Raw genomic sequence first — 13,658 nt, 5'->3', positions numbered from 1 at the left:
GGTTGACCAGGTTGAGCAAAAAATTGTAGACCATAGAGAATTAGATGTACAGTGTACCTCTGATGAACCTCTGTCCTTCTTAGATGTACTTCTGAAAGATTGCTGATGGTCACTGCAGAGTCAGCCAGTGACCCTGGACACAAGTCAATGGCAAAGTTGCTGTGTGTACATAATCAAGTGTTTCAGAGGTACATCTGTAATTAGATGTACCTCTGTCCTTCTTCATTGCCATTTGCAGCTGGTTCTTGGCTTTTCCTTTATTTGTGCACAAAGATACTTTTCACATACTGTGCACTAGCGCCAGTTTGTCTAGATCTCTGGAATCATTCAGGCCACAGTCATTATGATGATCCAGTCCGGTCTAGGAAAGCTACAAAAATCAACCCTTTGAAATCCAAGTTGGACCGTGATATGGACATGAACCATTCACATGACAGGGAAGGTCCATGCACACCCAACATGAAGTGGCTGGAGAAGCCAGCATGCTCTGGCTGGTGTTGGGAACAGGAGGTCTTTGACAGCGTCCCAGAATGAGGCGTATGACTCGAAGAGCGCTGGAGAGAGCCGGGCCCTCTCTGGCCCAATTCATCATATTCTCCCAGTGATCACCATCTGTATCATGAAATGTGGCATTTTCCTGTTATTCATAATATGCTGTGCTGCAGCCTATGTAGATACTTGGGAAACTCTTGTTGATCACAGCAAAAAAAATCAATGGAGGTCAACTTAGCTCCGATAGATTGTGTCCTTCCTTATTTTGACATGAGCAGCTGAGTGGTATGTTCATTTTCACATGCATGCACATGCACACACCCAGAGTCTGAGAGGACAAGACAGGAGGGGTGCACAGTTATACCCAGGAGTGTGCTCCCCAGTTCACAGTCCTTGAGGTCAGTGGCATGAGATGGAAGATGAAATAAACAGAAGGGACTGGGGCTTGTTGACCAGGCAAAGGCAGAAGAAGCAGTTTGTTGATGTTTGTACCAGGCCTGCCTAACCCTGAAGCTTCATCCTAAAGAGGTGAGGTTGTGTATCCATTTTCTCTTCTGTGCCAGGGCTCTGACACACACCACAGTCAGCCCAAGACATTTTTGCTGGCTGAGGCTCAAAATGGCTCCCTCTCTCCATTCCATGAACAGAAGCTGACTGGGCAGGCAGCATTAACACTGACAATGGGATAGTGTCCTCCACCATATATGAGGGGGCACAGAAACACACAGCTCTTGCCCTCCACAGAAAGCAACAAATGGGGAGACCAGGAGGGACCCTTGGGAGGCAGCCAGTGCTTTCCCACCAGCTGGCTGGTAGAGCTGGCTGGCACTGCCTAGAGTAGACTTCCCCAAGCTGGTGCCCTCCAGATGTGTTGGACTTGGATGTGTCAGAGATAATGGGAAGCATCATCCAACACATCTGGAGAGTATTAGTTAGGGGAAGACTGGCCTACAATGGCTCAATAGGCCTGGCCCCAGGTTGTCAAACCTCATTCCACCTGACGACAAGATTCTATTGTGAAGAAACTCTCGGGATTCAGGCCTGCCCAAGACATTTTGCTGCCTGAGGCAAAGGACAAGATGGCGCCCCATTTCGTGTAGAAACGCTGACTGGACTGCTAGATGAATCTGTCTTCAATACTAATGATGGGGCGATGTTCTCCACTGAACCAGGGATGTATGATTGGGACCTGAGGATGGCAGTATTTGGCCCCAGGGGGTGCAGGGTAGAGAGGGTGCAGGGTAAGGCTGACCCAGGCTGCATTCACGTGGTGGGTGTAGGTTCAAGCTCTTACTGGCAGTAGCTAAGCCTTAAGACAGGCATTTCAGCCTTTTAGAATGCGGGAAAGCTGCAGAAACTCCGGGAAACCATCAAACAATCCATGATCAGGAGAAAAAGCCATGAGGGGAAGCCTGGAACACCAGATTGGGACCTTAGGATAGCAGGTTTTAGTCCATGGCCCTGACGTTCTGCACCCTGCATTAAAGCCTTCACGTGTTCACTCAAACACCTGCATAGGGCTAACATCTCCGTTCGTGATGCAACAGCCAGAACTGAACGCACCATAGGTTTCAAATAAAGGACTGCTCCACATCTGGTTCACAGGCTTCAAGTTGGCTGATGTAGTTCTGTTTTTCCCCCCTTCGAGCTTTGCTTTACCCCACTCAAACCCCGTTCAAGCTTTTGTTATGACTGGAAAGGTGGAGGAAAAGCAGCCATCCTCTCTTCCAGTGGCCTGCTGCAGAGCAATATTCCGGTTGCCATCAAATCTCAAAAGTTCATACCCCACCCCTCTCTGTGTGTGTGTGAGAGAGAGAGAGAGGGGGGGCAAGGGGAGAGAGACCCCAAATTGCTACTGGTTTTATTTCAAAGGTTAGTACTGAAGAATAGGCCCTGGCTTTGCAGATTTCTGGCCCTCGCCTCATCCAGCACAGGAACATAGGAAGAATTGAAAAAAGTCGCCTTAGGAAGCACTCCTCTGCATGTTTAAACAGAATAAAGTTTTACAATTCCCAGCATTTCTCAGCTAGCATAGGATTGTGACCTTATACTGAGCCCAACCATCAAGCAATCTAGCTCCATATTCTCTCCATCAGCCTTCCCCAACAACCTAGAGCCCTCCTTACGCCTTGAACTACAACCCCCATCATCCTCAACAAGCATGGCCAATGACCATTACACCCACGTCCTGCTTGTGGGTTTCCCGTGGCCTGCTGTTTGACCACTGTTTGAACAGAATGTTGGACCCCCTGTGATATTTATTATTTATTTATTTATTTATTACATTTTTATACCGCCCAATAGCCAAAGCTCTCTGGGCGGTTCACAAAAATTAATTGTATTTAATTAATGTAATTTGTATTTAATTAATTTAATGATATTGTATTTAATATTTTGAACTGCTGATTTTATTATATTCAGTGGTATATAAATGTCACAAATAACTAAATATGTTCAAGGGACACCACCTGGGTGGGGTGGGGGGCGCTAGATTAAATCCTAGGAATTTTAAGGCACTTAGCTTATGTCTGACCCAGAGGTGAAAGGGCTAGTCCCCACAGACCAGGGCCAGGAAAGGTCATTCTCAATGCAGACAACTAACTCTTCATTAAGCAGCCCATCAATGGAAGAATCACCCATTTCACAAAACCAGTGAGCTGGGCATCAGCCTCACAGCTGCTTTCCTGTTTGTGACCAGGAACTAGGTGAGCTATTTAGGTCAATGCCGCTGGAAATCCCTGGATAACAGACTCCGTTTTTAATTCTTGGCTTCTAATTTCTAATTTTGCAGATCGGCGCGTCCCCCTTGGCAAAACATGGAAACAAGGCGCGTGCTCCTTGGCAAAACCTGATAGGTGCTTACACTGTATGTTTGCACCAACCAAACACTGTTAGTCTCGGATTCAACTACACAGAGCATGCATAATTCATATTATTATTGTCGTTGTAAAAGGCAAGAAGAAAAAAGCTCCCTGGGAAAACACGTGCTCTTGCTGCCACCTACTGGTCATGTGCTAGAATGGCAACTCCTAACTCCCCACTTTGATCTCTGGAGCCCCCTAAGCTTACAGCACAGTGGAGGACGCTCACACATAATTGATGAAGCTCGATTAATATGCAAATACTTGGCAGCTGATCACCCCTCGCAAGCAGTTAATGATTTGTTCAGAGACCCAGCTGCCTACCCGTATAGATCTCTTTTTTTAGTTCACTGTCTATGGCAAGAGCTTCTTCAACCATCTGTTCATTAATATGTAACAAGCAACAGTGATAAGCAATTAAACTGGCTGCAAATTAACCAATTTGCTTGGGGAGCAGCCTTTTGAGCGCTTGTTTGTTTCATTAAACCTTAAATTCGTCAGGAATTCGGAGAAGCGCAATGCTGTGAGCCAGATTCAGAGCCTGGCTGCAGTTTCTTTTTTCAGGAGGAAGAGGAGGAGGAGATTTCGGGGCTATAGTAAGGGGGGGGGGGAATGAAAACCATGTGTCTGCATGACATCCACATAGTAATGGAAGGATTAGATTGTGCACGACATTCTCCCGTCTCGAGCAATAAGGTGTTTAGTGCATCTATTGCCAGCCCAAATTACCTTTGGATGAAAAATAGAAGCGGTTTGCTAGTTGAACATACTGGCCAAACGGGTATTAATCAGGTTGCAGCAGCAAGCACACAGGTCCCACAAAGCCACTGTAGCATCCATTCAGCCCAGAAAGACAAGCGAGGCATGAGAAGGGTTGCTTTTCTTTCTAGCATTTGCACCATGTGGCCAGAGGTTGGCACTAGGCTAGCCAACTACTTCCCCGTGAGAGATGCCTCCATCCTGGTCTTCCGCAACACGGAATAATGGACTCAAGTTAAAGGAAGCCGGATTCCAGCTGGACATCAGGAAAAACTTCCTGACTGTTAGAGCAGTGCGACAATGGAATCAGTTACCTAGGGAGGTTGTGGGCTCTCCCACCCTAGAGGCCTTCAAGAGGCAGCTGGTCTTCCGCAACACGGAATAATGGACTCAAGTTAAAGGAAGCCAGATTCCAGCTGGACATCAGGAAAAACCTCCTGACTTTTAAAGCAGTACGACAATGGATTCAGTTACCTAGGGAGGTTGTGGGCTCTCCCACACTAGAGGCATTCCAGAGGCAGCTGGACAACCATCTGTCAGGGATGCTTTAGGGTGGATTCCTGCATTGAGCAGAGGGTTGGACTCGATGGCCTTGTAGGCCCCTTCCAACTCTGCTATTCTATGATTCTATGATTCTATGAACCATGGCTGCCAGTCCCAACAGCGGCAAGAAAGAAGCCAACCCCAAAGGGTGCAGCCCTGCAAGCATTCTGGCTATCTACCAAGTGGTTCTTGGCCCAGTGTGTGATGCACCAACCTCTGGTGCCTAACTATAAAGTGGGACTCACCCTGGTTGGCAGCAGCCGCACCATTGTGCTCAGGATACTATCAAGCCTCTTCCCCACTCCTCTGAGCCTAGTCACTCACCCCTTTGCTCTGCTTTTCTTCTCGCCTCCAAGGACCCAACTCTGCCTATCCTGGGAGCAGACATTCCTCTTTGGTCAACCATCATCTTGTTCCAGGTTCAATCCCTGGTGTCTGTAGACAGATCTGGGAAAGACCCTTCTGTGAAGCCTTGGGGAACTGCTGCCAGTCAGTGTCGACAATACTGGGTTAGATTGAGCGGTCGTCATGACTCGGTATAAGGCAGCTCCCGCTGTTCCTATGTGATTATCTCCAGCAAGCCTGGAATGAAGAAGCAAACTCTCCACTTTGATAGGTGGCTACAAGAGAGGCTTCTTCATTTATATCCATACCATGAAGATCAGGAAGCAGAGCGTAGGAATCAATGGAAGAATGTAAACAATGGAGTCCCATGGGGAGCTAAAGCCAATCCTGGTTCCGAAATGACTGTACCAGAGGAAAATGGACATTTCTCCGACCAAGCTGAGTTGTGGTTAGGAATTAGAGGACTTCTTCCACCGAACACAGAGCGATTGGCATGAAACTTGGCATGTATGGTCTGGATAGAATTCTACATTCCGAGGTCAAAAATGGGCCCTGGTCCCAGCTCATTTTTAAGGGGAAAGGAAAGAAGCAGCACACAGCCTTGTTGCAGAAGCTTCACAAGTTACTGGTACTTTACTGGGAAGGGTAGCCACGTCTTTTGTGGCATCGGCCACGTCACTTCACCTGGGGCCCTGCAAAGCCAGGATCTCAGTTTGCCAAGTCCCTTTCTCCCTGTTGAGTGAGGCACAAAGGTTACAGTAGGTGGAGCAGTGCTATCAGTGGCCGTGGCACTGAGACTGGGTTGGATTCCCAGTCAAAAATTATCCACAAATCTCAAGTTGCAGCAAAGGTCCATCAACATGAATTCCCCCCTGGGAACTCTTCCGAGAGCATAAGTATCCTGCTTGATAGAGTGCACTCTAACAGCCTGCTGTAACAATCCGGAAAGAGGCAGCATGGATGCCTGCCTCTCTCCACCCCTTGATCTATTATCAGCCCAACAATCATTCCTGTTTCCAGAAAACACTGTTCAGCCACTCTGTCATTTACGAGCTATATGGAGTTGTTGTTGTTTCAGTTCACACACTAAGATGCAGCTCTTAGATCCTTCTGGAGGCTGTTGCTCCACTTTGCCACCCAGTCACCACAGGGTGGCGTTTCTCAGGATTTATTCCCTTCATGTGTACGCGGGAGAAAGAAGGGTAAGTTCGCACTCAGGACGGGAGGAGGGAATAACTCACACATCCGTTTTTGCAACGTCAACAAAATTCTACTGCGACTCGCCAGACAGGTAGGCAGTTTGGTTTTATTAGGATGAAATCCAAATGGGAATTTTGCCACCAAATTCCACAGAATCCAGACCTACAAAAGATTAAATTTGTTATGGGGACAAAATGTTCCTTCCCAAGCAATAAGGTTCCAGAAAATCTGAACACCAAGGTGTGTGTGTGTGTGTGTGTATTTGCATCCCCTCCAGAAAGAAAGAAATCTGAACGTAACTTAACAACTTTCCTAGGAAAATGTGAGCGCCAGTGACGCATTAGTGATCAGGGTGTTGCATTAGGGGCCAAGAAGACCCAGATTCAAATCTCTGCTCAGTGAGGAAGCTCCCTGGAAGACTCTGAAGCAGTTACTATCAGCCTAACCTACCTCAAAGGGTTGTTGTGGTGATAAATGATGTGGGGGGGGATCATGTGTGAGCTCTTGGAGGAGGGGTGAGATTAAACAATTTATAGTAAAAACAAGAACAAAAATAATAGACCCTTCTTTAATTTGAATCTTTTTGTTCTACATGGCTTTCAAGACATTTTACATATATTAGCTCCACTTTCTGATTTAAGATTGTTTTCTCCAGCACTTTATGTTTCTCTGTGTGATGTTTTAAAGTATTTCAATAGTTTTAAATCACTTCGGAGGCACGTTTTGGGGCTGGATGGCAATTCAGAAATACGTATAAAAATAAAATAAATTAAAAAGTACATACAATCGACTTTAGATGTAAATAGCACCTAAGGTACTTACTGCCTCTCATATGTCTGGGTGTCCACGCAAATTGGATAGTTTAGTACCTCTGGGGTCCAGGCCCCTTTCTGCTTTGCAATAGCAATGCCTCTCTCCCTACCCCACTAAGGGTGTGATCTTATGCATGACAGAACGAAATCCTCCAGCATGGCTGGTTGGGAATACTGAAAGTTGTAGGACTTTGTTCTGTGTAAGCATGCATAGGATTGCACTCTAAGAGATATTGAGTCACCTGGGCCTGATCCTGCCTCGCCCTTTGAGGGCCAGTTCACTTTATTTATTTATTTTATATACCGCCCCATAGCCGAAGCTCTCTGGGCAGTTTACATTGCATTTGTGTCTGCTAATCGCTACGCTGGGGTTTGCTGGTGTTTCTTTAGCACTTAGGTGCTAGAGAGAAATCCCCTCGCATGAGTTAGGATCCAGAAAACCACAATCCATGGTAACATGTTCAAATCAGAACAATTCTTAGCACTTATGGATTCATAACATTTCTGTACATGTCTGTTTATGTAGTGCTTGAAGCAGGGATGGTGAGTGTAGACAAGCTGGAAAGTGTCCACCATAGATCCACAAAGAGACAACGCATCTCAAGAAACTGGAAAAATTGCTTTATTTTTTTAAAAAAAATTCCAGCTGAGATGCGTTCTCTCCTTGTGAATCTTAAGCTGGGATGGACAACCTGTTTCGATCCAGGGGTTGCCCATCTGGGACCAAGTCAGCAGCCCAGATGTTGTCAAGGGGGCAGGCCGCCTGAAGCGCCTTCCTTCCCGTGACATCATCTGCCCCTGCCCCACCCACTTTTTCGCTCTGGAGAAAAGCGCCCATGCTTCTCTGCGTGAAGAAAGGCAGTTGCTTGTGGTGCAAGTTGCATGCAAAGCAGACTCTGGCACCTGCTGCAGAGTGCCTTAGAGGGAATGCGTATGTTATCTCCAACCTGTGGGATTCCTGTGTGGATCAAGAGAGCCTACAGAAGGCACCGAACCCTCCACAGTCCAAACTGAGAACCTCCGCAAGCCAGATTAGGCCTGTGCACTGGAGGTTCCCCGCTCCTGCTTTAGACATTTACAACATACCTGTAATGTAGGCCAGGATTGGTTATCTCTATATTGCCAAACGTAGGAGGGAAGGCTGAACACAAGTCTCTTGCAGCAGGGACACCTGGTAAGGTGATCAGCACTGATGCAAAATCCATCCTGCTTTTGACTTCCAAGTTGGCTGAAATCAGCCTCCTACCCACGATGCAATGCTACCAGTATTGGGGGAAAGGCGGGATACAAATAAATATCATCATCATCATCATCATCATACCAGGGTTTATCATTGTGGTTTCAAAAGAAAGAAAACCGGCGTGTTAAACAGCAGTTTAAGAACAGAGAAAGAACAGTTTAGGCTTTGTTGTGGGATAGACGGCTTACTTTTAAATGGGTCTGCTTCTTTTTATCAGCTAGCATAAAGCAGAGAGGTCTTTAATTCGGGAACGTCGCATCACTGTCCCATAAAAGAGCTAACTGGAATGTTCTTTTGTTTTGTTTTTAATAGGGTAGCAATATCATAAAAGTAATTAAAATACTTGCCACATCTGCCTAGCTGCAATAAAGACCCACTTTTCAACTCAATTGAATCACCCTCCGTTTACAAGCAGCAGGAACGTGGCCTGGAAAAGCTGACACTCACATTTTGATATTGCCTATCACCCTTTTTATAAAGGGGTGGCGGTGGGTTTAAGTACTGCCCCTTTTCAGGCTTAAGGTTTCGTTTCTAGCTTTTAGCTCCTGAAACGCCCTCCACCATGGCTCCCTTGGCTTTCACCCATTTCCTTTTTTAATGAACTTTGCTTATGCTTCCTCAAAGTGGAGAAAGTGGATCCGTTAAAAGAGTGACAGTGGATGTAGAAGGCTAGGTGTGATTTACAAGGATGGGGAAACTGATCACTTAGAAACTGACTTTCTGGAAGGCCTTTCTGAAATGTTGTAGACGATACAGCAAGGAGATAGCAAGGACAGGAGATCATCTTGATTCTGTGGGCCAAAAGGAGCAATGAAACAAAATTTTACCCCAGTATCAAAAGATTCAATGGCTCTGATGGATTTGAAGCCTCATGTGAACATACATGATGGATTTGAAATACGGAGAATTTCTAATATAGCACCTCAGACGCTTATAAATACAAAATTAAGGTTGCAGAACAAAAACCAGCACCAAAGCACCCCGGTTTATAAGGACTTGACAATCAACTGGTCTGTAATAATTTGAAATCATCCGTGCATCGGCGATATAATTACCTACCTGCAGAAGCTGCCACTCCAATTTGTGTACAGTCTTACGCCTGCTTGAAAGGAAGGAAAGAAAAGTAACAGTATTTGGGACCCAATCCAATTCCACAAGTCTCCATATGAATGGATTGGTCAGGCATGGGATAGAGATGACGAGAAAGAGTGATTTGATTAAAAATAAATAAACGAAATCGATCTAGCAAATTCAAGGGAGAAATCGATTTGTGAAACGGTTCTCATGCTTTGCTGATTCTTCCGTATGCTTATTTAGCAGCACGTCCCACTGAACTCAGTGGGGCTTACTTCTGATTAGACAGGCATAGGGTCACACTCTTATAATTTACCCCCATCCCCCCACCCACCCCCAAAAAGCATGGAACACCTTACAAATGTTTGGGTTTCCTTCAGAATGAAGCATATCTGGGTTTTTACAAGGCCTTTCGTTGATTTTGCTATTGGGCTGAAATTTGGGGCACTGAAGCCAATTGTTTCGATGCGACTGAAACGGCCTCAAAATGACCTTTGTCATGAGACTTAAGCCCGATTTAGGCATCCAACCTGAACCTATGAAGGCACAAAGAGGGGCGTGGGCTGGGGGTGCATGCACTGGCCCCGCCCCCCAACTGCTGTGTGCAAGCCGGCTCCACCCCTCCATTTTGGATCTTCCCGTGTTCAGCGCAAAGGTCTGAAGAGATCCTAACCGCATTCACCTGGAGGTGCTTAAAATCCCCCTTCAGGTTCTCATGTTGAACACACAAAGGCCAGGCATGGAGGGGGCAGAGCTGGAACACCTGGAGACACCGAGGCAGAGGTCCCCTACACACGTTGTGCTCTTACGCATTCATGCTCAAAGCTTGAGTAGGGCTTTCCGCAGGGAACTGGCAAACTTCCCAAATGCTGATCCACCAATTGTGTATGTCAGATTTGAATTGAGATGTTATCTCGCAACACAGCCCTTGGCTTCCACTGCTAGAACCTAGCCTGATAAACTATCAAGAGCAGAGTTGGGGAGGGGGAGATCCTCAGCATTCCTCAGGGGCAAGCAACAGACATGTTCCGAAGAGCCAGTATCCCTTAGTGTTTGGAGTTGTGCGTGGTCCCCCATTATACGTTATGCCTTTCAGTGCTGAAAACCCTTCAGGGTACGGGAGGCGGCAGTGTCGACCATTTTAATGAGCCCTCTATGAGTGCTCACTGGCCCATTGTAAGACATGTAGCATAAGGCCTATCTGGCTGAGTTTTGCCTGAACAACAAAGAAGTCATTCTTTGGGCTGATCCTTGAGTTACCTTCAAGTAGCATTCTTGCCGAGTCTCTGCTTTTTCCCTCCTCATTCCCATCCAATCCCCACAACACTGATCGCTCCAGCGTTCTAAGGATGTGTGCCTTCTTCCGCCATTTTCTCCCTGCTTCTCTATGGATGTGATATGGGGAAAACGCTTTGCTGTTTCCACCCTGTGCAGGTCTGGGAACCAGCTGAAGGTATAGCATCCTCTCCCCACTCCAAAAGAGGGTCCCATTTTCCCACCACCCTGAACACAATTGCCCTAATCCCCAAGACAAAGTTCAATGGAAATAACCACCGACCTTCCTTTGCAAAATATATATATTTATGCTTGGTAAAGAGTAGCTTTAAATTAAATTTATTAAATTACTTAACACTGAACTGCAGAATCACTTAGTCAGGAAAGACACTTCCAACGTTCCCTGAGGGATTCAAACCCCTTTGGAATCATAATCTTTAGGTAAAACAATCTCTCTTCCCTTCTTACCCCCAAGGAACAGTCCAGATTTCTGTGATAAACCAGCTCCCGAGGTCACGTTCCCTGGGCATCCTTATGGGCTATACCACAGGCAACTCCATCTAATCAACCACCTTCTAATGAACGTGTTGGCCCAAGCCTTTGGAAGCTGCATTCTCAGCAGAGCCCTGGAGCTTGGGCAGTTGCAAGCATGGCTAAGGCACGTTGGCTGTGCATACGAAGTTTGGTGGTGACGTACGGGGGGGATGTATCCTGTCATCTACCTCCCTTTGCCTTCTCCCCAGTGGATGAATCAGAAAGCTCCAGATTCAGCAACAGTCAATCCAGACCCCTTAACCAGAAATAAGTGCACTTTGCTGATGGGATATAAACACACTTTGATCCCAACGGGGGACTGGCAAGGAGGAATTCAAATTTTGATTCCTGCACAAAACCATGTAATATTGATTCCTGTGCACATGCACACACACTGGAGTGTAGTGGTAACATGTTAGTTTCAGAATGAAACTGAACCTATCGAACATAAAGTTGCCAGAAGTTGCTGCCATAGACTCTCATGGGGCAGAAAGAACGTGATCGGGGGTTTTTTTTAGGAAAGCTACTCAGAATTTCACCCAGCCAACAAAAGACATACCTCTTCAACAAGATTGAATAAAGTATATCAGTGGATTTCTCCACAATTTGAAAGAAAGATATGTGACCAGCTGCCACCGTATCTGTGGCAATTTGTAACGGATTGGGTTGAAATTTTGCTTAAGTGTAGAACATATTTGGAAGATAATGGAGGCCAAGTTTCAAACTATTAGCTCTACAGGTGTCATTTTTATAAACAGTAGAATTTTGAGGATTATAATGGTAGAACATTTTTTTGGGAGGGAGGGGGGAACTCAACTTAAGGGACACTCCCATGCCTCTTTAACATCTATATCTACATCTATCTCTATGGTGTTGTGCCGGAATCAATATTTTAATCCTCACCCCGTTGTAATTCTTTGATTGCCAGTGTTGGGATCTTCCTTATGCCCCCTCAAAGACCTGGAGGCTGCTTCTGAAATGTCTGGACCACCTCCACTCCCCTGGCTTTGTGACGAGGCAGCCTACTGTCAACGTTCCTCCTACGTCCAGCCCCCCAGAGAAGAGCCTTCGTTGCGAATGACAAAAAATACTCATCTTCCTAACAACAGTGGAAACGACAGGCGAAGGTGCTGTACAGTTTCGGTTCTACTAGAGAGGAACAACACTGTGCCTGTCCCTTTTCTCTTTAAGCGGACACACAATTTCTCACTATTCCATCTTCGCCCCCCTTCTTTCAAGACTCCACTTTGGCCAGGAGAGTTCGTTTGTACTGCAGTCCTATTCCTGGTGGGGAATAATTCCCATATACTGGAAGAAAGAAGCCTACAGCTTATATGTGACAGACTTGAGATGCTGAACCTGGGCCAGACACACACACACACACACAACACATACACACATGGATGCACACACACCCTTCACAGAAGGGGGATTAATTTTCAACCAAGCGTCCAGAAAGCCCAAATGGACAGTTCAGCTCCGCTGTCTTTAGTATAAAAACGGCTAACAAATACTGTAGGGTATTCTTTCCTTTTGCCACAGTTTTGCCCCCCAAATAACAACTGGATGAGCGATAAACATTATCGCCAACTCCTTGCATCCCTAACAACTGTTCTCCTGGGCCTCCTAAACTCTTCCGCTGGACAGGGGGGGGGGGACTTGAACTTGTATACTTTGTCTCATCTTCATTTGAAAAGAAAAAAAAAGATGAAGAAGATGGCAAACAACGAACAATCCTTCATTCAATTGCTTCCTGGTCCATCAGGTCTCACCTGAGCTGGTTATAACTTAAAAAGAGAAGTAAACAGCCAGCCACCACTGTGTCTCTTGAAGTGAGAAGTCCAAAATGATTAATGGAGCTTCACGCCATTGAGGGGGGGATCACTTGACCCCGTGGGAACGTTTGTGGGACTGGCTTTGCCCCCCCCCCACCTCCCGCCGTGTGCATCTCAGCTGCCACTGGTGAAGATTTCAGGAGCTTCGGTTTCTATAAGTCTCAGTCTGAAGCCAAGGAACTCCTGCAATCGTCCAAATGAAGTGTCCCCTGTAGGGGGCAGTGTCCACCAAGGCCATTTGCCTCCAACGGCAGTCACCATCGTCCAACCTCTTCCCAGGGCCATCTCCGTCCTTAGCTGTCAATACACCGAACAAGCGCGTGCTTCCACCCAGCCTGCGTGTCACTCGAGCAAAGTTGCAGGGTCTTTGCACCAGTCAGTACTGGGGGTGGGGGGAAGGGGCAGCTATGCAGGAGACACTATCAGCCACAACGTGCCCCAGTTGGTCCAGCAGCCAGCTCAAGGGTGTGTGTGGGGCGTGGGGGGGACTGCAGTCCATATTCCATCAGAAGTAAGTGAGGTTCTTGATGAGTCCCAATTCAAGCATCTTTTTTATTGCTAATGCCTCTTGGGAGACATTGTGCCCTGAAGTCTGTAAAAGAAGACAACAGGAAATCCATTAGGCCAAACCGCATGCTGTTTTTTCAGCTTTACATGCACAAATAGATCCTGAAAGGGGTGGATAGGT

The 13,658-nt window shown here is 46.4% G+C and overlaps 1 protein-coding gene across 18 annotated transcripts in view; it reads right to left on the bottom strand.

Moving 5' to 3' along the window:
• Positions 1-10,924: 10,924 nt before the first annotated feature.
• The window catches only part of ST3GAL4 (ST3 beta-galactoside alpha-2,3-sialyltransferase 4), a 139,385-nt gene continuing 136,651 nt past the window's right edge, over positions 10,925-13,658 (bottom strand). For all 18 annotated transcript variants that reach the window (XM_063139296.1, XM_063139302.1, XM_063139297.1 and 15 more), the window contains one exon: positions 10,925-13,562. In XM_063139296.1, coding sequence (XP_062995366.1) covers positions 13,476-13,562 — 87 coding nt within the window. In that variant the 3' untranslated portion in view covers positions 10,925-13,475. The remainder of the gene's footprint in view (positions 13,563-13,658) is intronic.

The sequence above is a fragment of the Elgaria multicarinata genome, chromosome 12 (genome assembly GCF_023053635.1).
Source record: "Elgaria multicarinata webbii isolate HBS135686 ecotype San Diego chromosome 12, rElgMul1.1.pri, whole genome shotgun sequence".
Taxonomy (NCBI): domain Eukaryota; kingdom Metazoa; phylum Chordata; class Lepidosauria; order Squamata; family Anguidae; genus Elgaria; species Elgaria multicarinata.
Note: the sequence above shows the minus strand (reverse complement) of the source record. Positions and strands in the feature narration are given on the sequence as shown.